The sequence below is a fragment of the Bos taurus genome, chromosome 25 (assembly GCF_002263795.3).
Source record: "Bos taurus isolate L1 Dominette 01449 registration number 42190680 breed Hereford chromosome 25, ARS-UCD2.0, whole genome shotgun sequence".
NCBI lineage: Eukaryota > Metazoa > Chordata > Mammalia > Artiodactyla > Bovidae > Bos > Bos taurus.
The window spans coordinates 513,653-540,743 of record NC_037352.1 but is presented as its reverse complement, the minus strand read 5'-3'; the positions used below and the strand labels follow the sequence as shown (position 1 = coordinate 540,743).

Here is a 27,091-nt window from a genome sequence, read left to right as displayed (position 1 = left end):
GTTCAGGGATGGAAGGGCCCTGGGATCAAAGCTGCCCTGCAGGAGGGGGCAGGGCTGGCCAGCCCCTTCCCCAGAGCAGACCGCCCCCTGGGAGTCACTGTGTCCGTGCAGAGCTGCAGGGGCTCTGCATCCAGCCCAGTCACCGTGGGGTTCTGCTCCCTTCCCGGGGAGCCTCTTCCCCTGCTCCTTCCCACAGGCACAACCCGAGAGCAGGTCTTGGCGTCAAATCTAAATGCTTTCTGCTGGAGAGAGGCATTCGCAGCACAAAGATACCTGGTGGGCGGTGCCGCCTGGGCTTGCTCTGGTGACCAGTGGTTGGTGGAGGGGGGGAAGCTGATGCAGGGCAGAACTCTGCATTTAGGGCCCCCACCCCCAACCCAGGCGCCCGACCCCTGGTCCAGGGCTTTCCTCAACTGGCTTAACGGTGGGTGCCTGCAAAGGGTGGATCCTAGAGCTGTGGTCACATGAGACGTGGACACTAGACAGGCTGAGTGTTTGCTTGGACTGATTTGAATCTTAGTGGCCGTGTGTGGCCCTATGTGGGGCTATGTGGTCCTGAGAGAGACCAAGGGCATCTAGGAGCACCCTGAGAAGAGTCCTAGGAGAGCTTAACAACAGCCAGGACCCAAAGGCATTGGCCTGTCTCCTGCAGGCCCCACAACAGGGAGCCCCGCTCCTCATGGGCAGGGGCAGATCGGGGCCCAGGGGCCGGACCGCCCACTCTGAGACCAACGGGAAAACATCCTGCCACCCCATGTCTGACCTGTTGACTTGAGAGGCAGGGTCCTAAGAGCCTGATCTGGTGCAAACACCACCAGGAGACACCCCAGGTGCGGAAGACTGAGCAGGACAAAGCAGCCGTCTGCAGTGCCATCTGCCAGCCAGCCCAGCCCATGAGAGCCAGACCTTCATTCTCTCCCAACGCAGCCCAGAGACCAGAGCTGAATTATGTTTACTGAACAAAGAAGAAAAAACCGTCCCAAGACAAGCCCAGGAATGGTGCAGGTGTGGACAGCAGCAAAGGGTAGTGTTGACACGGTGAACGCAGGCCCGTCCGTTCCCTCCACACAGTCCAAAGGGGCGCCCGCCGGCAGCCGGGATGGGTGGCCTCCTCTGCAGGCCCTGCTGGCAGCCGGGCGCCTGGCCACAGATGCTGCGGCTCCCCCCACCTCACCTCCCAGGACAGCAGCCCCCGGGGCACCCACCACACAAGTCCTGATCAAGGGGTCACAGGCCAGGGAGGGGCCCACAGGCAGGAGGTAGAGTTGAGCACCAGTGTGACCTGTGGCCACATCACCAGCCAGGCGGACGGAAGGAAGCCAGGCCTCCAGCTCAGGCTGGCTGGTGGGTCCTCGAGGAGGGGCTCAGTGTCCACCACGAAGAGATGGGTGAGGAAGGCTCTTGTGACGTGTGACCTCACATTGTGACGTGTGACCTCACAGAGGGGTGAGTCTGGGTGAGGAGCAGCTATGGGATCCCACCCAAGGCCAGGAAACTGAAGCTGACCAGAGTAGGGTCTAGAAACTCCAGGGCAAGTGGGACTGGCTCGGTCCAGACCTACCCTGGCCTCAAGGCCCAGCAAGTACTGCCTGCCTACAAACAGCTGTGTCCTCAACTAGGAGAGAAGCTGAGCCAACTTCGCGTGGCAACAGGTACAAATGGAACTGAAGGTACAGAATCTCAAGGCTGTCAGCCCCCGAGTGGGGAGAGGGCGCGGGGGAGGGATGTGGGGGTGTGCCCACTTCCTTTCCCAAGAAACCTGAGACCTGCGCGTCACCCCGGCCCTGACCCCGCGGCTTGGGGCTCACAGGGTGTCCTCCAGGAGGGCTGGTGGGCGCCCTGGGAGCTGCAGCCTAGCGTCCCGGGGCAGGTGCGCCAATCACCGTGCTCAGAGGCTGACAGTGCAGCTGGGGGTCCCCGTGACCCTCGCTGGCCCCCGCAGCCACACCCCATGTGAAGGGCCCTGTGAGTTCAGACTCAAGCCTGGATGGTGGCTCCCTTCTGGTCTCAGCCTCACCACCCTCCCCATGTTCCCAGGCTCACCCCCTCAGCAGCCGTGCGCTCACTGCGTGGCTGCACAGAGGCTTCCCTGCTGGTCCTTTAAAAATGTACAAACGTGTTACATAAATAAGAAAGGGGGCCTAGCCCCAGTCCTCAGGCCATCACCAGGCACAGCCTCCTCGGGGCCCTTCTCAGCTGCTCCTTGGGGTCCCGGCGTGCTCCACCACCATCTGCACAGCATGGTCCCCGCTGTCCTGTGCAGCTGGTCTGGCCGAGACCACTAGCCTACCAGGTGCGTCCCCCATGCCTCCCAGGAGGGGCTATGTGGCCAAAGTCCCCGGCACATAGCACAGGGCCCAGAGCCCGCCAGGAGCATTCCCAGGCTGACCCTCCCGTGGCTAGGAGATCTTGCAGTTGCTGCGCGAGCAGTTCTGGGGGGGGCTCTGCGGTGGCCGGATGGACTTGGACCGCTTGAGACTGTTGCCCTTGCTGCCGCCACCCCCAGCCCCACTGGCCAGCGAGTAGGAGCGCCCGTGCATCATGACGGCGTTCATGCCATTGGCCATTGAGAAGGACTTGAGGTGGCTCTTGATGGTGACGGGCAGCGGGAGCTTGTCGATGAGGTGCACGGGGGTGCAAGAAACGATGGCCCGGCAGCAGAGGTCCTGCAGACTGAACACTGCGGGGGCGGGGGGCGGGGGTGTCAGATGATGAGGGGTCAGGTCGTGGGGAGGTAAGGGGGGGGGTCTTGGTGGCAACTGACAACCTCGCCATCAGATGAGCACAAGTGACAGAGCAGGGGCCTGGGGACTGGGAGGGGCGGTGCGCAAAGCCCCCAGGGCTGCTGAAGGGGAACAACCCCCACCCCACACCAGGCAAGCCCAGAGCAGCCACTGGGCACCCCGCCCCTGTCTCCTCCCCATCCCGCAGGGCTCGGCGGCTAGACATCCAAGCCCATAACCCTGGGTGGGAACTGAGCCTCCCTGCCACCTCGTTAGCTCTGCTCTGGTGGGACTGGGGCCTGGAACCTGTCCTCTGACTGGCGGTGGGACAGGTCAGTCCGCAGCCGCCCCTCCCCTGCAGGCCCCGCCCCCGCAGCCGGGCCCCGCCCCTCCCCTGCAGGCCCCGCCCCCGCAGCCGGGCCCCGCCCGCGCCTCACCTCTGTTGGGCCTCCAGATCTTCTCCATGCCATGCCGCATGAGCACGATGCGGGACAGCTCAGTGAAGGACTCAATGACGTTGAAGTTGCACAGCGGGCTGACCTCGAAGAAGGTCATGCAGTTCTTCTCCGCGTAGGCGCGCGCCTGCTCTGTTGGGACTTGCCGCTTGAAGGCTAGATGCAGCCGGTTCCCCACCAGGATCCGGGGGACTCCGGGTGCGTGCTAGGAGGTGTGCAGGACTCAGCAGACGTGCAGTGGCAGGATGCCCCTCTGCACCCACCCCCAGCCCCCAGCTCGCAGGGCGGCCCTCCATCGATTCCGTGCTGAGGGGCCCCTGGGGGCCCAGAACCCCAACCCGTGGTGCCACTGCAGCCAGCGGCCAGCGGCTGGGGACGCACAGAACCTGGGCATGGGAGGCGCTGCAAGTGGGGGCCACAGAGGCTCCCTTTGCAAGTGGGGGATGTCGGCCCACATGCCAGGGATGGGTGTGGCCCTGGAAGGGGGTCTGGGGGAGTACACCTACCTCGTCGATCTCTTTGATCCACCGGTCAATGCCGTCGAAGGACCAGCGGTTGGTGATGTCATACACCAGCAGGATTCCCTGCAAGGCAAGTGAGGGTCTTACGAGGTCCAGGTTCCCACGGATGACGGGGTCTTGTTCAGGCTCTGCCCCGTAGCCCTCCGTCCCCATACGGGCAGGGCCGGGGCGCTCAGGCACCAGCCAAGCTGTCAGGTGGACACGCAGTTCACCCAACAGGCGGCGATGTGGAAAATGAGCTCTGAACCTTCCTCCTGCATTTAAGGGGAGCTCTGTGCACAGGGCTCAGCTAGCCCGACCTGTCTCCTCACCGTGGCATGCCCTGTCCACCGTCTGGCTGGGGGCCATCTGACTGTCAGGGACCTCAAGGGTTCGGTACTGCCTCCCTCCACGTGGGGAATCTGCTGGGATAGAACTGTAGTTTTTCCATATCTTTCCTCAAGCACACGTGCTACCCTACGTCGTCTAACAGTCACTCCACCTGAGAACGGCAGGCGCACAGGACTGCAGTGTGGGGCACTCTTCCTGGGGAACCAGGGGGTGCTGAACAGAGGTGTTTCTGAGCGGTTCCACCCACACTTGCAGGGGACGTGAGTCCGGGAGCAGCTGCCCCAAGACCTCCGCACAGAGGCTCTGCTGCGGGGACTTCCCTACCACAGCCCTCGGAGACTGCTACTCCGCCTGCCTGGTGGCAACCTCTCATGAGCCTCAGGGCCCCGGGGTCACCCCTGTCTCTGGCCTCATGTTCCACCCCGAAACAGGCTCTGTGAGAACCCACCCACCAGCATGGCTCACGCCCTCCCTGTGCAGGGAGTAGCCTTCATCTAGCCCACGTCTCCGTCACACACCAGGAAGGGGAGAGTGTAGCTGTGATGGAGGGCACCCTCCATCTCAAAATGAGGAATTCTGAAGCCTTTCCCCTTGAAACTGTGCTTCGAATTCTGGCAGATGAGGTCCTGCTAAGGAGCAGGTGGAGACCGCTTTCACCCCGGCCGGGGTGGGGTGGGGGATGGAAAGCCTGTGCAGGGCAGGGCGGAGCTGCCTGCAGGGGACACGCTGGGCCTGGAGGGGAGCCGCCCGCTGTGGGGGGATGACAGAGTCCACCAAAAGGCACATGGACCAAGGGCTGGGCCATCCGCGTCGAGTCTTTACAGATACTCAACATAGAACTGCTCATAAAACAAACATCAACAAACTAAACATGCGGTCCCCAGGCCCCCAGGCGGGCAGGGTGCACTTGCGCTCACCCACACTGCTCATGGGCACCACAGACATCGAGGGGACAAACACGGACCCGATGCCATACACGGGCAGTTTTAGAGAACAGAAATACAAACACACCACACAGAACAGGCTTCCACAGACGTGACCACCCGTGGAAGGGCTGGACGGGGACTTATTTCCTTGCTTACGCTTCCTGTGTGATGTTTATTTTTTGATTCAAGCATCTTTATTAACCTATCAATGTTACATTTTACACATAATATAAAAAGGGATCTACATTAGTACATCATGTTAATAAAGCAGTGCTCCAAAGTGACCAAGAAGCTGGGGAGGGAAAGAAATTTTCATTTTGGTCTTTTTCTTTCCACTCCAGCAAATTATACTTTCAATTAACAGCAACAAGGGTATCTTAAAAATGCTCTGCTCATTACATTTCTGTGCCTCACTGCAAATTAAGAGTAGCACTTGAGCCTTTCGGCATGTGACTGAGTCTTCACTGACAGCCCCGTCCAGGCTGGGTGCAGCCCTGGTCAGAGGGAGCACAGACGCGTGACCTCCGGGGTCCTTCAGGAGGGGGACACCTCCTCTGGGGCTGTCAGGCCCCCATCTGGCCTGGAGCCACACCAGGGCGAGAGGCAGGGGCTGCCATGCAACAAAAGGCCTGGTCGTGCCAGTCTGCAGGGTAACTGCTGAGGTGGAGGTGAGCCAGCAGCCACTGAGGCCGACCAGCAAAGGCCAGAGCTGGGCCTGGCACACTGGCCACACAGCCCGAGGACTGCTGAGGCTGTGGGGGCCCACGTGCTGACCACGGCCAAAGGCTGAACTCCACCCTGCTGTGGGCACAGCTGCCCTGAGCTCCGACCAGCCTGACCTGAGCTCCCGGCGGCCAGCAGGGTGAGGCAGCAGTACTGGGAGTGCTCCCGATGGCCGCCGGCTGGAGTCCTGAAACCGGTGTATCCGTTAAGCCAGATGCCAACAGGACATTTTCAGTGATTTCGTCCTGGCTTGTTAAAGCATCAGAAGCTGACTGCCGTGCTCCAGAACCTGAGCGGACCGTGCTCAGGGAGCACCGGGAGCAGTGGCGCTCTTCCACCACCACACCCTACTCCCGGGGCGCCTCTGGGTGGTCCTGGTTGCCAAGCCATCCAATGCACAGTGCACGCTATTTCCAAGTCCCACCGGTTCTTGCCGAAGGTCTCACCCAACCTGACTCAAGGGGTATTGGCCGGCTGTGAGCAAACACTCTGCTTTGGTTTCCTGCCATGCAAGGGCAAGGTCAGCACTACCAGATCTGCAGCAAGACCCCCATCTCCACGCTTCTGTCTCCTTGTAACTCCGTCAGCACTAATCCATCCTAAGTGTCATCTTCATCACGAACGGGAATCCGCAGACATCCTCCCCCAGTGGAGCTTTGATGATGGCTTCCCACTCAGTCCACCTGCCCATTCCAGGAGATTCCATATATGAAACTCCAGAGGCGCCCCCCTGGTGGTCCAGGACCTCAGTCTCCCAACGCAGGGGGCCTAGGCTCCAGCCCTGGTCAGGGACCCAGGTCCCACAAGGCGCATCTCACAGACAGCTCACCTCACTGGCAGCTCGAGCGGGCCCCAGCCAATCGCACAGACCCACCAAGCCAGTGCAGGCAGGTGGGGAAGAAGAGGGGACCCGTAACGTTTAAAAGCTCGAGCAAATGGAGAGAAGCCCATCTCTTGGGTTCAGGCTCAAGTGCACCCCAAGGCTGTTGAAGAGCCTCTGGCTGGTCTCCTAGCTGGCGCCAGTCTCTGCCTACCACCGCCACCCGTGTCCGCCAGGTCAGGCTAATGACAGAAAGGTCACAGGACGAAGGACAGCGAGACGGCCAAACTGTGGGCAGGGACCAAAGGGACCACAGACTTGGCAGGAAAGACACTTGGGACTGAGCACAGGTGGCTTCCTTGAGACCCCAAAATGAGGTTTCTGGTCACCAGGACCCCTCCAAAGGACCCCCAAGTCAGCTGTGACCTCAGAGAGCCACAGGAGTGGCAAAGACATTCTTACTGTATTCTCCCCTTTTCTCTTAACTTTGGCTCAGCTTCTTAAAACTGAGTAAGCCTCCATGGTAGAGACAGAGGCTCTGGTCCTGCCCCCGCCCCAGTTACCTGCTGCTGTCTTTCAGGCGCCCAGAGGCATCTCCTAACCCACAGAGGGTCCTGGTGCAAACCGCCCAGCACACCAGGGCCCTTCCCCACAGCAGCCACGCTCTTGCACCAGGCTGGTCAGCGGGCGCGGCTGCTGGGTCACAGGTGACACACCTCATTTTGTTACAAACATTGGCAGCGAGCCTCTGAGCACACACGGGTGACTCGAGCTGCGAGAGAAAACCTCCCAGGTGTGGGTGGGCGTGTGCACCCTTGTTGCCAAGGTAGTTTATTGAGCTTACACACCAAAAAACGTAGGCATTTCAGGTGTGACCTGTTCAATGAGTTTGGACAAACACACACTTGTGCAATCACCACCTGACCAAGGTTGGAGGGCGGCTTTTACCAGTGAGTGTGGGCTGAGTCACGCGGTTGTGGTACAGCGGCCAAGGAACCACAGGCTGTGGCTGAACGCCCCTGCCCACGCCCCACGGCGCGAGCACAGCTCTGCCCAGAAACCACCGCGTGGACGAGGGGAGCAGATGAACTGCATACACCCCACCCAGGCTGGTGTCCTACTTGGCACTTGCTGGAAGGGCGCATGTGCCCAGACCACTCACCTGTCTCCAGGAGACCAGCGCCTGGCTGAGCTCCCCTTGGTGCTAACCCAGCTGATCCCAAGCCCCAGCTCAACAGGACGCTGCCGTCCCCGGCTCCCCCCACACGCCCAGCCCATGGGAACTGGCACAGGGGACCACGGTCCCCCACGCAGGGAGCGCTGGCCGCCTGGGCCACAAGTGGCCACCTCAGACCTCAGCAACGGAAACAAGGGTCACAAGTCAGGAGACCTGAGACAGAGAGGGCCTCCCAGGAAGAGACACATGAGTGCAGCCAGGGCTGCGTCGGCGGCTGTGGGGCCCGGGTGCCTGTGAGGCCTCCGGGGACTGCACCAGGGCAGGAGGGCGACAGGACAGACAGGACCTGGGGAGGAGCAGCTGCTGATCGCACCCCGGGCCCCACGGGCCACGCTGCAGCCAGCGTGGGGCATCGACCAGGCAGGAGACCTGAGGTCAGCTTCCCAGTTGGAGACCCACCCCCACCCGCCACCCGGGCCGGAGACACACTCAGGATCCACGACTGGTTCCTCCAGCCCAGAAGCAACAGAAGCCTCCGGAACTAGCACAGTCAGCATGAGTGACACGTCCACGCCCGTTGCCCTGCAGAGAAGTGGACACGGAACGCGCTCCCCTCCCCAGGTCCCCGCAGGTGAGCCCTCAGCCAACCTGCCTACGCCCGTCCCAGAGGAGTTGGCCTGCATTCAGGGGCCCCCAGGGCCTCCTTGCTGTTCCCCGATCGCCCTATCCCCATAAACCGAGGTAACTACCCACCCCCCACCTCATTTCCTGTTTTATTGAAAGAGTAGCAATGGGTGCATCGTAAAAATTGGGAAACATTCAAAAGCAACGGGAAGAACAAAGACCTCGTCAAGAAGCCTGTGGTCTCAGGCCCAACACCCGTTCCCCCGTGCACGAGTAGACTCCCCGTCAGACCCCCCCACAGAAGAGGTCTCCTGGGCGCCCGCGCTCTCCCGCGGTCCTGGGCTGTGGGGAGGCCCCCGCACCCTTGTGTCTGCGCTGGTGCCAGCCAGTCTGCGGGCTGCCGGCTCTGACCGTCTGGGAGCAGCCGCTCCAGGTGGGACCGCCAGGCTAAGCAGGTCGGCAGCAGCACCCTTGCTCGCACCTTGGTGGAGGCCTGCACAGCCAGGAGCCCCGCCATGGGGCTATCCACCACACGCCCAGCCGCAGTAGGGAGCGGCGCTCCGGACGCTCCTGAGAGGCACCTGCAAACGTGTCAGCTCCTGCTCACCAAGCAGAGGAGGCCCAGCCTGCACTGTCCAGTCCACCATCGGGGGGCACGCCCCACCTGGTCAGAGCCTGGGCCCCCCACAGGTCCCCTGAAGCCAGTCCCCTCATGAAGGCAGCGAGTGGGCAGCTGGTCTATTCACACAACTGCTGCTTCCCTCCGTGCAGCCTCAAATCTCACACTGACGGCTGGCACACAGGCCACCAGGAGATGCCCAGGACAAACAGGGATGAGCAGGGCCCCAGGAGCCCCCGCACTGCACACAGCCCAGCCTCGGAGCTCCTCCCTGCAGGCCCACCACCACAACCCGTGTCCGCCCTCTGGCATCTACAGCAGCCCTTCCCACAGGGCTGGCCCCGAGCCCACAGCTGCCGCGCCCTGCACAGGGTGCCACAGCCCTGCAGACCCCATGGAGGATGGCCGTGCAGGTCTTACCTGTGCGCCCCGCGAGTAGGACCTGAAGATGGTGCAGAACCGGCCCTGGCCCGAGGTGTCCCTGAAACAAAGTGGGGGGATGCGACCCATGGGAGCCCACCTGCATGAAGGACCCCGCCCCTCCCGCTCTGCATGTGCCCTGCAGACCTCCTTGGCCTGGACACTCCAGAAGACTGCCCTGTGGGGCTGGAGAACTCAAGTGCGGGGGAAGTCACACATCAACTGCGAGGGTCTCCAAACGCCCTCAATGTGGAATCTGGTAGTGACAAGGAGGGAAGGGCCGGGGCCCCCTGGAAACACGTCTTTATGGGCAAAAGGGAGCCAGGCTCTGCCAGGACAGGCAGCCCTGACCTTCTGGTCTCTGCGTCACATGCGGTCCCGTGTCTACACGGCTGCTATACTGGTGGTTTCCTTAAGGACCCGACTGACTTCACCCCGCTCCCTGGCCCCGGCAACAAGGGAAGCACAGCAGCCCCCGCCCAGGCGTCTCGGCGCGCAGCCCGACTCACCAGAGCTCCAGCTTGACCCGCCGGCCGTCCAGCAGGATGGTGGTTGTCTTGTAGTCTATCCCTGCGATGAAGCAGAGCGCGGGTGAGAGACTCGCCTGACCAGGACCCGGTCTCTGCGGCCCAGAGGAGACAGGGCTGCAGCTGGGGAGCCCAGTGGCTCCTGTCATCCCAGGGGCCCAAGGGGGTGCCAACGCGCCAGCCAAAGGGAGGGTGGTTGGCCTCAGCGCTGGCCACGTCACACGCTTCTCAGAGCTAATGGGTTTCTGAGCTCCTGGGCTCACCCACCACCCAGGTGCTGACAACTGGAGTGTGCCTGGAGCACTGTTAATGACAAAGCGGCATCTGAAATGCTTCTTCTCTGGAAAGCTCTCAAAGAACCTCTGCTGGCCACGTCTTTACTTTTCATTTTTTGAATACTTTAAAAATTGAAGTATAGTTGAATTACAATTGCTTCAGCTATACCGCAAAGCGATTCAGTTTTATACGGTTATCTATTCTTTTTCAGATTCTTCTGTCATAGGTTCTTAGAACATACTGAATTTAGTTTCTGATGTTATACAGCAGTTCCCTGTTTATTACTTTCTCATACTTTCATGCGGAAAAAGCTAAACAAGTCCCGTCCCTGGCAGGGGCAGGGACAGTGATGGACGCATCGCCTTACACCAAGATCTTCAACTGGTGTCCGAAAAGCTGGGTCCTTCGTCCTCCTCCCTGGAGCCTTAGGCATCCAGGTTCTCGACTGTTCACGACACCTGTTCCAGGGAGGCTTGGAAATGGGCATTTTCCATGCAGACTCTGCACGTGGGCAGACTCCACCACAGCGCTGCACGAAGGGCCCGAGGGCCTTCCACCCCACTCACTGCTGGCCACATGTCAAAGCCTGGCTCCCACCCATCAAGACACTCATCAGAAGGAAAACGTAATCCACAAAATGGGACATGATAAATACTTGCAAATCACGTATCTGAAAAAGGACCAGTATTCAGAAAACATAAAGAAATCTTAAAACTCAACAAAAAGAATCCAGTTAAAAAGTGGACCAAAGACTTAAAGAGATGTTTCTCCAAAGAAGATATGCAAATAGCTAATAATCACATGAACTAGGGAAATGCAGATCAAAGCCGTATGAGACACCGCATCACACCCATCAGATAGTTATTATCAAAAAAGCAGAAAACAAGCAGTGTTGGTGAGGATGCAGAGGAACTGGAACCCGTGAGCACTGCTGGTGGGGCTGGAAGATGGCGCCGCCAGCGGGGACAGCACGGCGCTCCCTCAGAATTAAACTCAGAGTCGCCAAGGAATCCAGAACATCCATCCAACATGTACGTGTCGCACACGCATGCTTACGGCAGCATTATTCACGACAGCTAAAGGACGGACACAACCCCAGTCTCTAAAGATGAAAGAATGAATCAGCAAAACGCGGTCCATCTGTACAACAGAGTATCATCCCACCTCAGAGAGGAAGGAGAGTCTGACACATGCTGCAACGGGAATGAACACTCAGTAAAACGAGCCGGACACAAGACAAGCACTGCCTGACCCCTTCTGCGAGGTCCCTGGAGCGTGAGCCTCAGACGAAGACTGGACGGAGAGAGGCCGCCTAGGACCGGAGGCGTGGGGGAAGAGGTGCTCAGCGGGGAGTCCCAGCTGGGAAAGTGGAAAAGCTCTGGAGGTGCTGGGAGGGCGACTGAACTGTACACCTAAAAGACTTAAAATGATAAATTTTACGTGGCCTATATTTAGCCACAATTTTTTTCAAGACGGAAGAGAAGATTCTTCCACACGCACTCTCGAGCTAAAGAAACACAGAACTCGGGTGTCTCCACCGTCTTTCCTGTGCATTCACCTCCCCTCAACTGTCTGCCGACAACCCACTTTTTTAGGTGGGAACTCCTGGAATTCTCTGTCAAACGCGGAGCTCAGATTTGGCCCTGGACACCTTAGAGGGTCCGGGCTCTCCGGCTGCGTGAGCCAGACCCTATGAAGACAGTGCTGGACACAGCGATCCCGGGAAGGCCACAGACGCCCACGGCCCACGCTCCAGACAGTCACCTCTGTGGGTGCTCAGCCCAGTGGGTGCTGGCCATGGGGACCCACCCTGAGGCCGCCCCCGCGAAAGGACTGTGGCCAGTGGACCAGGGCCCGGGGGGCCAGCCTGGAGTTGCAGGGAGGAGCGGGCACCCAGGGAGGGCCCAGGAGGAAGCAGGGCACAGGAAGCCACTGGGGAGCACGCCAGCCTCTGTGGCCCTGGGGCAGTGCACACGGGCACCTCGCCCACCCCCCGCCTGAGCCCGCCCAACTCCTTACTCAGGACTTCAACTCCAAAGAGGACGGCCAGCACCCAGCCTTCAGGGCCTCTGCTCAAAGCGCTGCCAGATGCCACAGAGGGCCCTGTGCGGACAGGCTCGCAGAGCTGGGCACAGGCACCGCAGAGGGACCAGCTCCGCCTTCCCTGCAGCACCGCCTCCACGCACAGCGGCTGGGCCAGACGGCCCACGGACGGGAACCAGTGGGACTCCCACCCAGGAGCCCGCCCCAGGGCCGGAGGATCCTCAGGGCAGACAGCGGGGTCCAGCTGAAAATGGCCAGGGGCCCAGCTCTGCAGAAGACACAGGAAGCCGGCAGACTGACACACTCCCTCGGAGGTTCTAAACAACCTCAAGGAGGGGCTTCCCTGGCGGCCCAGGGGCTAGGACGCTGTGTTTGTACGGCAGGGGTGGGGGTCCCATATCCCTCCGGGGACTAAGATCCCACGAACCACACAGCGTGGTTAAAATACATCTCAAGTGTGCTCTTCAAGCTCACCCTGCCGCTCACCCACCCACCCGCCAAACCTGGGCAGAAACGTACAGTGTGCGTAACAGACTCAGAAAACCCAGACACTTGAGTGCAAAGGGAGGCCCACCCGCAGAGGCAGCACCTCCTGCAGGGACAGCGCTAGACCTCACGGCTTCCCAGCCCGGACCCCCTCTGTGGCCTCAGGACCTGTCCCAGCAGAACTGCAGTCCCCCGCCCATCCTCGAGGACCAGCAGCTTCATGGGATGCATGTAACACCTGGTGGGCACAGAACACCACCAGTCCCAGCTGACAAGACGACTGCCCAGCGCACACAGAGGCAGGGCAAGGGCACCTCACACACGGGGAGGAGTCCCCACAGGACCTGGCCAGGGGCCTGGGACTGCAGACACTCCTCCAATGGACACAGGGCTCAGGAGGCCGCTGGGGGCCAGAGCAGGCCGGCTGTGTCCCCATTGGCCCCTGGCTGCCCAGGCTTCAGCTCTGCGCCTCCTAAACGGCCAGCCCCTCTCTCCTGGGGGCTCACGGGACGTCTGCCTGCTGCTCCCCGGGGCTTCTGAGGGGGCGCAGTTCACCTGACGCGGTGGCCTTCTGCATGCCTCACTCCGCCAGGCCCCAGCCACCACGCGCAGCCCTGAGCCAGGAACTGCAGCCTGAGCGTCGACTTCCACCCCGCGCCCCCGCTGCGGCCGGGTGTTCACAGCTGAGACCCCACCTTAACATCGCGTAGGGTCCGACATTTCACAAGGATGTTTCCACTTTATGAATCACATACGTCTGTGGCTTGTTCAGAATCTGAACGAGAACTGTTCACCATCTCAAAAATAATCGCGTCATGCACAGTGACACCGTCACCAGGTCCATTTTCACCGTCACCTTCTCAGCGTTGCATGGCTGTCCCCAGGCACTGACTCACTCGGCCACAACCACCTTACGACTCCGCCCGCGCCCCTTTGTCCTGCTCCACGTTACGGACGTGTGTGCCGTAGCGACGAGTGTGGGCAGAGCAGGTGATCCACTAGTTCCACTCCTTTTCAGGACAGTCAAGGGGATGCTGCAGAGACCTGTCCGGGAGGGCCGACGCCTGGGACCCCGCGTCCCCTGGCCCACGGGACCCGCCCGGCAGGGAGGCGCACAGCCCGGGAGGCAGGGATGCGACAGGAACTGCCCGGCACCGACGCTTCCGCCCTCCCCAGAGGTGCTCAGAGCAGGGCTGGGAGGAGGAGGCAGGTCGCTCAGGTCCCATCCTGGCAGGTGCCCACGTCCTGGTGATCAGGGAGTCTATCGGGCACCCCTTAGGCCCTGATAGCCAGTGCACCAGGGGCTGGGACTACGTGCACGGATACACAGGAGGAAGGCCAGGGGGCCCCAGCCAGCAGGAGGAGCCCCCCGCGGCCCCAGGGCCCTCCTGTGGAGGACGGCCTGGTGCGGGGTTCGCCTCCCTCGGGCCCTTCTCCCCGCAGTGCAGCAGGCAATCCTCCCTTGGGACCCACATTTCCCACACCTGCGGGCACAGATGCAGGACAAAAGACCTTGAGAAAACCCACCTTCGCTCGAGCCCTGGGAAATAACAAGGTCAGCAGGGTGAAAGGGACAAGCAGCATCAGTTCTCAGCTTTAGCCTGCGCACCAACCAAGTCCGTGGGTGTTCAGAAGCCCAGGGTTCTGCCCTCCCTGGGAGCAACAGCTTTCAGGAGCAAGACCACCAGGCACAGCCTGCCTGACCCCTGGGGGATGGGGGGCATTTCCCATGCACCGGTCCAGGCTAAACTCAGACCCGTCTGCAGGACCGCCAAGGAGGGGTGCCCCACCCACAAAACAACCTGCCAGCCCTGCTTCCATCTGAACTTTAGTCTTTACAGAGGAATCGGCAGCTCTAGTGTATATCCACCGAGGCACTTCCCAACAAGATGAAAAGCCACAGGACAACTTGTTAAAAATTCATAACAGTGAGAAAAAAACAAGTGACGAAGACTGGGTTAAGAACGAAAGAGAAAATGCTGATCAATGCCTTCCCTTGCGCCTGACACGGGCGCACAGCTCCCGGGCATGGAGGGGCTGCTGTCACCCTGCCATCCCTGCACGGGAGGAGCTGGTCTCCCAGCACGGCCCCCAGAGCCCTGCTCCCCTCCTGGACCCAACATGATGCCAACGCCCAGCGTCAGGGTGCTGCCCCAAACCCAGACAGGCAGCCGCTGCTCCTCAGAGCTACTCCTTAGGGAGGGAAAACCAGATATCGCCAAGTTCCCAGAGACAGACAAAGGCAAAAAAGGCCTAGGTCCTTGCGGAACCAGAAACAGCGTTCAGCAACAGCGGCAGACGTGCAGAAGTGCTGGGGGCCGCACATGGCACTGCAGGCAGCGCCAGGCCAAGCGGTCCTCCTGACACACCTGACCAGCCCTTGCACACCCTCTCCCCGGGGGCGGGGGGGACAGCAAGGCCTCTCTCTGCCACGTGTGCCTCCTTCCAGGGCACGCGGGGGGCAGAGGAGGGTCTCCCGCAGTGTGGCGGGCCCTCACAGGCAGGCACAGGCCTCAGTCCTCCCGAGAGTGATGGCGGTCAAACCTGGTTTCTGCTCCTCAGAGAAAGGCCCAGTGACGATGGCCACTCCACGATCACACTGCACAGACAGCCCTGCGGCTCCGTGAAGCAGGAGGCTCCTGGTGAGAGGCCTGTGCCCTGGAACGGAGGCCGGGCACCACCGCTGACAACACTCAAGTTCAGCGGGCCTTCGGCCTGGCCCACGAGTGCGCAGAGCCCCCGAGGCCCAGATTCCTGCCCCACAGACACGTGCATGGTGCTTTGTGGTCGGTTCGGAGCTGAAACAATTCCACAGTCTGGGACTCATGGACAGCAGACATTTATCCCCCACTGTCTGGAGCCCGGGAGAGCACTCAGCACGGGGGATCCAGCATCTTTGGGGGTGGCTGCCCACCATGTCCTTGGGCGGAGGTGGCGAGGGAGCCCTCCTGACCAGATCACCTACCGAAGGCCCCACCTCCTAACACCATCTCTGGAGTCAGGTGTGAGCATGTCAATTGCGGAACGCCCGCCCAGTGCTGGCAGGGGCAGAAACACGGACGTGCGCTCCGCTGACCAGCCTGCAAAAGCCGACCAACACCAACAACCCAAAGACTCTTCCATAGGGCTGTGTGGTCCTAGTCCTGGAACCTGAGGACACGCTTCCCACAGGGCGAAGGGCTTGGCCGACACGATGGGTCCCGGGCCTCAAGAGGGAGAGGACCCCAGGCTCCCCAGCCCGATGTCATCACAAGTCCTCAGAGGTGGGCACCCCTGGCCAGTGAGTCTGACAGATGCGATGGAAGGAGGGCCCTGCCCTGGCTCTCAGAGTGGAAAGGGGGACCTGGTGAGGAGCGCAGGTGACCCTGAGGGGCTGGGACAGCCCTCTGTCCACAGCAAAGGAACAGGGACTCAGCCCCATCTGACTGACTGCTGCGCCTGCAGAGCAGCAAGATGGCGAGTGACGGCAGAGGGAGCGGCCGGGGGACAGGCGACCGTGGCAGTGGTCTCAGGGAGTGCCCAGGGGATGGGTGACCAGGGTGGTGGTCTCAGGGAGCGGCCGGGGAATGGGTGACCACGGTGGAGGTCTCAAGGAGTGCCCGGAGGACAGGCGACCAGGGCGGTGGTCTCAGGGAGTGGCCGGGGGACGGGTGACTGGGGCGGAGGTCTCAGGGAGCGGCTGGGGGACGGGTGACCGGGGCGGTGGTCTCAGGGAGCGGCTGGGGGATGGGTGACCGGGGCAGTGGTCTCAGGGAGCGCCCGGGGAACAGGTGACCGGGGTGGGGGTCCCAGAGAGTGCCCAGGGGACGGGCAACCGGGGTGGGGGTCTCAGGGAGTGTCTGGGGGATGGAAGATCAGGGCCGGGGTCTCAGGGGACGGCTGACCACAGCGGGGGTCTCAGGGAGTGCCCGGTGGGTGACCAGGGCGGGGGTCTCAGGGAGTGCCCAGGGGACGGGCGACCGGGGCGGGAGTCTCAGGAAGCGCCCAGGGGATGGGTGACCGGGGTGGGGGTTTCAGGGAGCGCCCGGGGGAACGGATGACTGGGGCGGTGGTCTCAGGCCGTTTCTAGTAACAACTCGACAGGGTCTAAAACCCGCCTGCTGGGAGGATTTACCAGGAGGCGGCCCTCAGCACGGTGAGTGTGGAGTGCCCGCAGCCCTCACGCCCTCCCCGTCGGGCAGAAACTGCACGTCTGCTCTGGAAAGCTGCCGGGCGGTGCCCACCCCCAGCACTCACCGCACCCCTGACGGAAATACGCGTGCTCACTCGCCCAGACATATGTCAGAATCCGCACACCAGCACCCCTCAGGGTGACCCAGACATGGAAACCCGCTGGTTGAAATGAGAAGACAAGAGAGGCCAAGTCGTACAGCTCCGCTTACAGAAGTTCAGGCAGGAGAAGCTGGCCGGAGGGGACGCGGGGTGGGGCAGCTGGGGCCTGAATCATACCATGATCAGGGCCACTCGCTGATCTGCTGACCACAGCAGATCTGCCCTTCTCCGGCGGCGCAGGGTCGGAACCACAGGTGCAGGCGGCAGCCCGTCACAGGCCTGGAGGGGACAGAGCGGATGCCCTTGCACACGGGCACTCGGGCTGGGGAGGAGCTCCAAGGAGGTCATGGGCTGGCTCCTTTAACACCTTGAAAACCACATGAAACCAAATCAAAGCAAAAGCTTTCTGCTGTCAACGAAGAGCAAGCCATGTTTCACACACGAAACTTGTTATTTAAAAAAAACAACACAACACCCTACCGATAATCCCAAAACTCAAAGGTGACCATTAACGTTCTTGAGTGTTTCAGCCGATGATTCTGCCCTTTGTCTTACTTACACAGCCTTGACAAGATAACAAAGGCTTTCCTAACCACTGAATGTTCATTCACTATTTCTCCACACCAGCATTTTTAAAGGCTCCACAATATCTCACCCTACCACTTTCATATGTCCTTGCCAGACCTGTGGGCTGCTTCAAGTTTTTCATTTTTTTTTTTTTTTTTTTTTAAAGAAAAAAGCTTTGCTTTCCTGCAGATGTGCCCCTTAAATTCCTCAGGGTGGGTGCCTTACCACTCGCAGGAAGCGGGGCTCATCCACGTCTGGACACAAGTGGCTGCACGCCCGGCGGGAAAGCAAGCATCCTCTGACCTGGGCTGTGCTGAGCTCATGGGCGAGCACCCCATCCCGCTGCACCTCAGGGCTGAGCGTCTTCCCATGTCCTCCCCGTGAAGCCTACGTGTTGCCAAGTGCCAGAGAGGAAAACACTCCCAACTACGACAGCATGACCAAGTTGCTCCCATTGTTAAGGCATGTGGGTGCTGCTGATGCGGTCCAAGTCAAATCACCACAGCCCCATGGTGTGTGTGTATGCATGCGTGCACACCCGCAGCTGACAGGCCTCTGCAGCCACGTCACACCTGAGCCCTGTGTTCAGGGACACACCTCCCGCCCAAACTGCATCGGTGGGAAGATCAGAATCAGGCAGTTTGAGGACAGACATTGGACCCAGGAAGGTAGGGGCCAGACGGCGGGGAGGAGAGCACTGAGCCACCACAGCCCCGGGGCAGCACGGCCCGCAGGGCAGGCGCGGGTGGCCAGCAACGCTGCCACACTGCAGCACCCATGGCCCCCGCAGTGGCTTCTGGACCTGAACACGGAACCTCGGTGCCCCTCAGATGGACGTCTCTGCGTTCTCAGGCCTGCACACCCCATCTCATGCACCATCCCTCCCCATCCCTCCCAGAGAGGCGCGCACAACCCTCATCCGCAGGCACCCTCCCCACTTCGGACCAGGTGCTCCCCTGGAAGGGAAGGCGCAGCCGGCTGTCTGCTCAGCTCATGCCCCCAAGAACTGCCCTGGTCCCAGGACATCTGCCCACTGAGGATCCACGGTGCCGTGCTCAGTCTAACCCACAGAACACACCAGGTAGCCTTTTGGGCTCACAAACACATGTTTATCACCAGCCAAGATCTCTGTCCAGGGGCTTCCCAGGTGGTTCAGGGGTAAAGAATCTGCCTGCCAATGCAGGAGACCCGGGTTCAATCCCTGGGTCAGGAAGATCCCCCGGGGAAGGAAATGCTGGTAACCCACTCCAGTATTCTTGCCTGGAGAAGCCCATGGACAATGGAGCCTGGCAGACTACACTCCATGGGGTTGCAAAGAGTCGGACACAACTGAGCAACTAAGCCGCACAAAGACCTGTGTCCAGGGTTGGCACTGACTCCTTTGCACCTGCTGTGGGCAGAGAACCAGCCCACTCCCAGGGCTCGGGCCTTCCCCGCTCTGCTCTTCCGTCTGAGGACGGGCATCCTCTCTGCCATGCCCTCTGCACGCCTTGACTCAACTAGGCAGAGTCCACCCAAGATCCTGGAAGCCTGCCTGCCGAGCAGCCTCCCCGTGTGTGAGCACATCCCCTGAGCGCTCCTGGTGGTGCCCACCGCCCCCATCGGGGCCAGTCTCCCTCACCGTTGTTTCCGCCCCCCTGCTTCTGAAGGACGCATGTCCACAGCCAACGAGGGTCCGGACATTCCAACCTCCACAGAAGAAAATGGTCCACCATGGACACCAGAACCTGCTCATTACTACCAGATCCCGAACGTGACTGAGAAACCTCAGTTACCACCTTACACTCAAGAGTTCAAGTTCACCTTTCCTGCATGCCCAGTTGCTCAGTCCAGCTCTTTGTGACCCCGTGGACTGCAGTCCGCCAGCCTTCTCTATTGAATTTCCAGACAAGAATACAGGAGTCGGTGTCACTTCCTCCTTCAGGGGATCTTCCAGACCCAGGAATTGAACCTGTGTCTCCTGCCCTGGAAGGATTCTTTACCACTGTGCCACCTGGGAAGCTCAACTTCACTTTATTCACTTCTATTTCCCAGCTCGTTCCCAAAGGACTGACGAAGTCCAACTGCCCATCCTGAGAGTGACCTGCGCATGGTCTCTGACACCCGCACGCAGTTCCAGCGTGCTCTCCAGAGCGCCCAGGTCAGCATAGTCAGCCCAGCGCCACCTCCCCTCCCTCCCGCGTTCCTTCTGCAGCATGCTCCAGGTCAGGGTGCCGGACACTGACATCTTCCCCACATTCTCCAAGCGACCGAGGGATGATGTCCCAACTGATGTGGTCCTGGGCCCTGTGAAAGGTGTGTCCCCCGCACTAAGTACTGCCCATGCCCAAACCACGCAAGTGGCCACCTCTTCAGGGAGCAGCCACTGTGCACCTGGTCAATTCCTGGGCTGCACCGCAGATATGAAGAGCTGCAGTGGAGGACTGTGGTCATCGGGGAGAAGAGCCAGGCCCAGGCCCAGGGTGGAGATGCAGCCAAGGGTGCAAGCACAAGTGTGAGAAGGGCTTGCCGCTGCACTCTCACCCCAGAACCCGGCACCCGACAGAGGGAAGGCAACCCCGAAATCACTTAGCTCCAGACTGCGGTGCCCAGGAAAACACAAAGGAAGAGAAGAGACTGGGAGAGGTTGGGCGGTAACCATGAGCCCAGGGGTGCCATAGCAGGCTGCCCGCTGTGCCTCCCAGGCGCAAGTCTCCTGCCAACACTAGGGACAAGGCAACGGAGAAAAGAGCAGGGGGCACACCCCAGCACGACAGCTCCGGGTCGGCACTGAGGATGGAAACCAACCTCCAGCCCCAGGAACAGCTGGGCCTGTCCAGGGACGCGGCACCACACTGGGTCGCAGAAACAGAGAAATAACCATCAGGGCAGACCCCGGGCAGGCCACCCCTCAAACCAGCTCGCCCCTCCGGCCCCTCCATCTCTTTCCTTCCCTCCCCCACACCCCAGGTTCAAAGGAGGCACACACTCAGCAGCACTGACACCAGGAGCAGACAGTGAGGACGGAGCTGTGCCTTTTCTCCAGCTTCCCAGGACATGGGTGCGTCACGACGATGTGTCTTCCCGCTACCCCTAACCCTGAAGACTGTGGGAGCCAGGGTGCCAAGGGCGGAACTGCCCTCTGTGAACGGGCAGGGCCCGAGGGGCGGCAGAAGGCTTCCAAGCACTGGACCCAGTAGTGTGGACAGTGTGGGAGCGGAGTCTGTGGAGCCCTGGGGAGAAGACGCTGGGCCGCCGGCGCCTCCCGCCAGCTGCCTCTGTGCCAGCAACTCCCAGCTGCCTCTGTGCCAGCAACTCCCAGCGGCCGGTCCACAGGAGCCAAGTCTTGCCACAGGCACGGACCCTTCCTCTGGCCCCATGGCGGGGTGTTAGCAGAAAGGAATCTGAGCTCCCAGGGAGCGGGGATCGAGAGGACCACCCGCGAGAGGCTTCCTTCACCGTTTCTGGCTGACCCGCACTGGCCCAGGCCACTGGGAGTCCCTGAGTCCCTGCCGTCTCCACGCCTCAGGCAGCGCTCCGCCTGTCACAGGAAGGAGGCGGGTCCCCTCTCCACCTGTGGCTGTGTCCCCAGTGCTCACCACACCCGGCAGGAGGACCCTCGGCAGCAGAGGTCTCGTCCGAGAAAACCTCTGTTGCTCTGATGGCGCCCTGGCCTCGGGATCTGCCGGATACGCACCACCAGCCTCCTGGGCATCGGCTCCGGGAAGGTGACTCAAGAGTCCACCATCCGCGCCTGGAGACACCCAGCAGTGGCGGTGGTGGCCTCCCGCTGGCCCTCTTGCCCTTAAAACGAACCCAGGGCCCTACTCTCGCTGAGGCTGGGAGCATGTGCTCGGGGAGGTGGGACAGACCTCAGCAGGGGGGGCCCGGCCAGCCCAGGTAGCCCTACGACCCTGACAGTTCTGAAAGGAAAGGATGGAGGAGCAGCGTCCACAGTCTTAGCCGCCACAGGCCAACAGGATAGTAAACAGCCTCCGCAAGAACCCAAGACACAAAGAGTGTGGAGGACGAGGACGCCAAGAAGCAGAATTCCTCAGGAAAGCCAGCCTTGCCGGGAGCACGAAGGTCCCGGGGAAGGAGCGCCAGAGCCTGGGAGGGGCCGCGCTGCCCCGTCAACCGCGGACGCTGAGAGAAGCCCAGGCAGGTGCCAGCGATGCCTACGTGCCGTGTTTGGGCCACAGGTCCGGGAACGTGGACAGAACGTTTAATCCCGTCAGGAGCGCGCGTTTTCCTCCTGCACAAGGTGCTGATGCTCGGAGCCCGGAGCCCGGAGCCAACCGCCTTCCTCTGAGGACGCCCAGGTGTGCACACCTGGAGCGGCCGCGCGGCCAAAGCAAGGCCCTTCTTCCTCGGAGGCCCGAGACCAAGCCTCCGCCCCAGAGACGCCGCGGGCCGCGGCGGGCCCCGGGGAGCTAGGGCGCTGATCCCCGGCCCCCGCCCGGCGCCGGCCCGCGGCCAGGCAGACGCAGGTCGCCGGGCGGCGTCAGGTGCCGGCTTACCGTTGCTGTAGGCGTACGGGGACTCGGCCGCGCCGTCCTGCAAGCTCTCCAGGATCTCGCCCTTGCCCACGTCGCTGTCGCCCACCAGCAGGAACTTGAGCAGGTAGTCGTAGCTCTTGACCGGGCTGCCCTGCGTGCCCATCGTCGCTCACGCGCGCGCGGGCCTCGCCCGCATTCCCACGGCGCCGCGGAGCCCGGCGGCGGAGGCCTCCGGCCGACCTGCGGGCGCCGGCGCGGATGAGTGGGGCTAGGGGACGGCGAGGCCGCCCAGCCCACACCTGCTCCACCGCCCCCGCCGGGCCTCTCCTCTCCTCGCCTCAGCGTCGCCGCCGCCCCGCCGCTTCCCGCAAGGCGCCGCTCAGCCCCGCCGCCCCGCCCCGCCCCGCGCGCCGCCATTGGTCGTCCGTCATCCCCCTTCCCACGGCCATTGGCCGGCGGCCACGTCCTTCAGCACCACGGGCGCCCCCAGCCCCTGCCCCCGCTTCCCAGACTTCGCCGCGAGACCTTCGCGCGCCCCGCCCCGCCGCCGCCCCGCCCCCGCGCCGTCGGTCATGCCCCGCCCCCTCCCCGCGGCCATTAGCCCGAGCGCAGGTCCATCACAGATGCCCCGCCCCACCGCTTCCCAGGCCGCGCGGAGAAGCCCGCAGATGCCCCGCCCCGCCGCCGCCGCGCCCCGCCTTCCCGCCGTCGCCATTGGCCCTCTGCCGCCCGCTTTCCCGGAAGCACTGGTCCGCCTGCACGTCCGTCACAGCCCCGCCGTCCCCGCTGCGTCCCACAGAGCATCGCGGACTCACCGGCAACCCTACCCCGCGCTACCACGGCTCCTCGGCCCGCCCTCCACTTCGCCACTGGCCGCCGCTGCAGCAACCCTCCCACAGCAACTGGACCACCCGCACATTGGTCTCGGCCTCTGAGCCCGCCCCCCTTCCGAGATGCTCACCAATCAGGAGCCTGGAGCTCCAGGTTGTTTGCATACGCCCCTCCTTCCGCGTACGGAGCAGGACGGCGGCCGTCCCCAAGACGGGGTGAGGCGGCTAGGCGCGGGAAGACTGGGGTCTCGGGAAAGTCGCGGCCGCTGCCCCCACGAAAACCTCGGACGGGACGGAGCGGCCCGTTTGCTTCAGCGCCCTCGGAAGCTGCACTCTTCGACAAGGGGGCGTGGCGCGGAGAGGAGAGCCAATCGGCGCTCGGAGTGGCCTCGGGAGGCGGGACTTCCGCTCCCGCGTGGGCGCCGGGGCGGTGAAGTATGGTGTGAGGAGGGGGCGGGCCCGGAGGACCGAGGAGGGCGGCGGGCGGCGGTGAGGATGGTTGGGCGGCGGTGAGGATGGTTGGGCGTCGGTGAGGAGGGGATGCTCGGGGGCGGCGAGGGGACGCGCGGGTCATGACGGGGGCGCAGGGCCCCCAGCGCAGCAGGTCCGCTCCGGTCCTTCGCCTCTGCTTTTCCCCTGGCAAGGCCTGCAGTTAGACAGCGGGGCTCCGATGGCGGGACTCTGCGGAATGGCGGGCTCATTGCTCTGGTTTTCCTCCGGCTCCAGAGAAGATGGCACTGCCGGCTCGGAGCTGCTGTGACCGGGTGGGGGGCCCAGGAAGAGGGCCGGGGCGTGGGGCTCTGAGGTTTGACCAGGGGGCCTCCAGGAGGAAGTGACTTTGGGGTTGTTTACAGGATGGATTAGAAATGCGTGTGAACCCGTGTGAAGATAACAGTTTTACTCTTCAAGATGGAAAGTAAAGCAAAATAATACTCTTCTCCCCATTGGATCAGCAATGTCACATGTGGGCCACGATGTGGGGAACAGCTCTCTGGGAGGGAGGTTGGACAGCCTAATAATCCCGTGTCTTGTTTAGCCTGGAGAAGTTGTCAGAAACAAGCTCAAAGAATCACTGTAGAGCATTGTAGTGATGGTGAAAGTGGTGAAACCGCCTAGACCCGGGATAGGGTGCCATTAAATCAACCAGGTTTACGCCGCCCCTTCAGTCATTGAGGTAAACCGCGAACAATACTGACCTGAGAAGACAGACAAATGACAGTACAGTTATACCCAGTGTAACTTTAACAGGAATGTTTTAAAGTTTTAATTTGTTTCATTCTAGATTTGTGTGTAGAGAAATATAATGTGTGCACAGGATGAAGTCTGGAAGGATGCTCACCAAATGGACAACATGGTTTCCTTTGGGGATGGAGAGTGGTGTTCTCATTAATAAACATTTTCCCGGGAACATATTCCCACATGACATGTAGTTAACAAAAGTTTAGCATATGGGCTTCCCTAGTGGCTCAGTGGTAAAGAATCCACCTGCCAATGCAGGAGACATGGGTTTAATACCTGGTCGGGGAAGATTCCACATGCCACGGAGCAACCAAGCTCATGCGTCACAATTACTAAGCCTCTAGAGCCTGGGAGGCCAAGAGCCTGTGCTCCGCAACAAGAGAGGCCACTTCAGTGAGAAACCCGCATACCACTAGAGAGTAGCTCCCTCTCTCTGCAACCAGAGAAAAGCCTGCACAGCAACAAAGACCCAGCACAGCCAAAAATAAACAAAATTTTTTACAAGTCCAGCATAGAACTACCATACAATGCAGCAATTCCTCTCCTAGAGAAATGTAAACATACTCTTAAACAAAAACTAGCTTATGAATGTTCACAGCAGCATTACTCACAGTAACCAAAAGGTGGAAACAACTGAAACATCCATCAGCAAATCAACAGATAAACAAGATGTGGCGTATCCACACAACAGATTTTCATTCTTAAAAAGGAATAAAGTGCTGATGCCTACTACATTTATATGAAACATCCAGACTAGGCAAGTCCACAGAAAGTAATCAGTGGTTGCCAGGACCTGGGGGAGGGGAAACGGCGAGTGCCTGCGTCCTGGGCACAACGTCTCTTTGGGATGATGAAAATGCTCTAACTGGTGACGGTTACACTACTTGGTAAAGCTATTGAAAACCCAGTGACTGTAGGGACTTCCCTGGTGGTCCAGTGACAAGGACTCTGTGCTCCAACGCAGAGGGCCGGGTTCGATCCCTGGTCAGGTCCCACATGCTACAACTAAGATCCAGTGTGGCCAAATACAAATATTTTGTAAAACTCAAGAATTGTACACTTGAAATGGGTGAATTTTGTAATATGTAAAGTATGCCTTAATAAAAACATTGAAAACAGTAAGTCAGTGAAAAGGACCCGAACTGGCAGAGGCCATGTGTGTTGGGGCTCCCTAGAAAGACTGCATGCAGAGGGGACAAGCACATCAGCACAGCAACTAGGCCCCGAGGACAGCTCAACTGGCACGTGTCCAGGAGGTGAGCAAGAGGGCACCAGCAACTCTTCCTAGCGGGTCACCAAGCCTGGGCCATTCTCCAGCAGTAGGTGGTCTTCACAGGGAGCAGACCTCTGCGTGGCCAGGGCACGACTGAGTGACCACCCCACAAGCTGCAGATAACCTGCAGTGAGCCGCGTGGACTCTTGTCATTTCACTTTGGTGGGGCACCTGGGGAGGCCTCCTAAGGAGGCCTGGTCGCTCTTTTGGGTGCACAGCACCCGGTGAGCACCGGGCCCTTTCTCACCTGCCTGCAGGGAGAGGCTCGGTACCCTCCTAGCTCTGGGGCACTCATGGGCAGGGGGGTGAGCAGGGCCATCTGGTTCACTCAATCTACAGAGCAGCCATAGCCTGGATGCTGGCCCATGGCAGACAGGGCCGCCAGCATGCCAAGACAAGGCACATCCTCCCACAACACAGTGTTCGCAGAAATGCCAGCCCGTGGGTGGAGTCTCATTAGTCCTCAGCTGGCAGGGCTGGGGAGCCGCAGCCAAGCCAAGCCTCTCCTGCAGAGGTCACTGCACCAACCTTGGAGCCCACCTCTGCCTGGCCTTGCCTTCTCCCTGCTCGAAAGTCACTCCTCACTGGTGGTGACATTTCTTTCTTAGAGTCTGAGGCTGCTTGGAAGGGATGGTGGGTGAGAAACTGTTATCCCACTTTGAAGAGAATTTTAAGTCAAAACCACCCTTTGTACCTCAGGACTGGGGGCCCCCACTCCCTGGTTCTCCATTACCCAGGACAAAGTGAGGCCACTGGGTCCTTACCAGCACAGCCTGTGCAGCAGGCGCGGCCACCCGAGACCTGTCTGCGGAGTCCAGTCCTGGGAGAAAGATGCAGCAGCCTCCCAGGTGCCTCCTGTCCTGTGGACTTACAGTTTCCAGTGCCACTGTCCTCTCTGGCCTCTGACCTCCTGGCCCCAGGGCAGAAGGGGTTGGCAAGAACCCACAGGGTCTGGAGCCAGGGGGCCCAGACAAGGGAGGGATGGTGGAGGGGTGCCGTTCCCTGAGCCCAGCAGGCCCTGTGGGTGGAGGAGCTGGCCTCCACGTAGCTCATGCATTTCTGCAGGGATGACCTTTGAGGAGCCTGAGGCCAAGGACACAGCAGCCCAGAACAGCCCTCTGCTCACGAGTCCTGGGTCAGCCCCGCAAAGGCGCCCAGGTGCTGGGTGGTCAAGGGTCACTCTGGGCCCCTCTGGTGAAGAGCCTGACGGTGTCCCCTGCAGTTCCCCCATCCACTGGCCGGGGCCAGGATAGGGGCCAGGCCCCCAGACCCAGACTCTATCCAGAGAGGGGGAACAAAGAAGTGGTCTGGGGCGTCTCCCCCTCCCCACTGAGTAGGGCCTGGGGTCCACCCATGGGGTGAGTCACACAAGTGACTGACACAAGTCACAACAATTGGCCCGCTGGTTACTCGACCTCCAACCCCCGGCCTGGGCCTGCTGCCAAGAGAGGCCCCACTGAAGTGCCTCAGATGGAGGGCGCTGGAGTATGTGCACGCCCAGCAAGAACCAGCAGGGGACGCTGCAACCAGTGGGCCAGAGCAGGAGGAGGGACAGGACAGGGGGCCGTGGTATCTCTCTACTGGTCACTGTCACGTGGAAGGGACAGCAGCTTGCAGAGGCAGCCCTGGTGTGTCAGGCTGACTTCACAGGGATGGGCAGACTCGGTGTTCCTCCCAAGGCGATGCCTGAGGTCACAGTGGCATTTGCGTGTTCCCACCAAGAGCACAGGAGCCGAAGCCCAGGATCATCAGACGAACCCAA

General features: G+C 61.1%; 1 protein-coding gene and 1 long non-coding RNA gene across 8 annotated transcripts; one reads left to right on the top strand and one right to left on the bottom strand.

Annotated features, from left to right (window-relative positions):
• Positions 1 to 935: 935 nt before the first annotated feature.
• RAB40C (RAB40C, member RAS oncogene family) lies at positions 936 to 24,106 on the bottom strand. Of its 7 annotated transcripts, NM_001081545.1 has the most exons (7): positions 22,803 to 22,893; positions 22,009 to 22,227; positions 9,848 to 9,908; positions 9,339 to 9,399; positions 3,685 to 3,762; positions 3,161 to 3,383; positions 937 to 2,680 (listed from the first exon to the last, which is right to left on the bottom strand). In NM_001081545.1, the coding sequence occupies exons 2-7, from the start codon at positions 22,148 to 22,150 to the stop codon at positions 2,400 to 2,402; spliced, it is 846 nt and encodes a 281-aa protein (NP_001075014.1). In that variant the 5' UTR covers positions 22,151 to 22,227; positions 22,803 to 22,893; the 3' UTR covers positions 937 to 2,399. The 7 variants fall into 7 exon arrangements, 6 of the variants coding, with proteins under 6 accessions (XP_010817433.2, XP_010817436.1, XP_059737425.1 ...); XM_010819131.4 differs by lacking the exons at positions 9,339 to 9,399; positions 22,803 to 22,893 and adding an exon at positions 22,949 to 24,106 and having other exon boundaries at positions 936 to 2,680; XM_010819134.4 differs by lacking the exons at positions 22,009 to 22,227; positions 22,803 to 22,893 and adding an exon at positions 22,949 to 23,069 and having other exon boundaries at positions 936 to 2,680.
• On the top strand, positions 23,909 to 25,174 carry LOC132343832 (uncharacterized). Its single transcript, XR_009492802.1, has 2 exons — positions 23,909 to 23,991; positions 24,100 to 25,174. It is a non-coding gene; the product is annotated as an uncharacterized lncRNA (long non-coding RNA).
• The last annotated feature ends 1,917 nt before the right edge of the window (positions 25,175 to 27,091 follow it).

Bases quoted from the DNA above. Each gene is read 5' to 3' on its own strand.
- RAB40C (XM_010819131.4), bottom strand. From the start codon at position 23,391: ATGACCCGCGCGTCCCCTCGCCGCCCCCGAGCATCCCCTCCTCACCGA. The intron at 22,228-22,948 runs GTGAGCATCTCG...CGGCGCCCGCAG, and splicing joins GAGCTCCAGGCTCCTGATTG to GTCGGCCGGAGGCCTCCGCC. The intron at 3,763-9,847 runs GTGAGTCGGGCT...CTTGCCTTGCAG, and splicing joins CGGGTCAAGCTGGAGCTCTG to GGAATCCTGCTGGTGTATGA.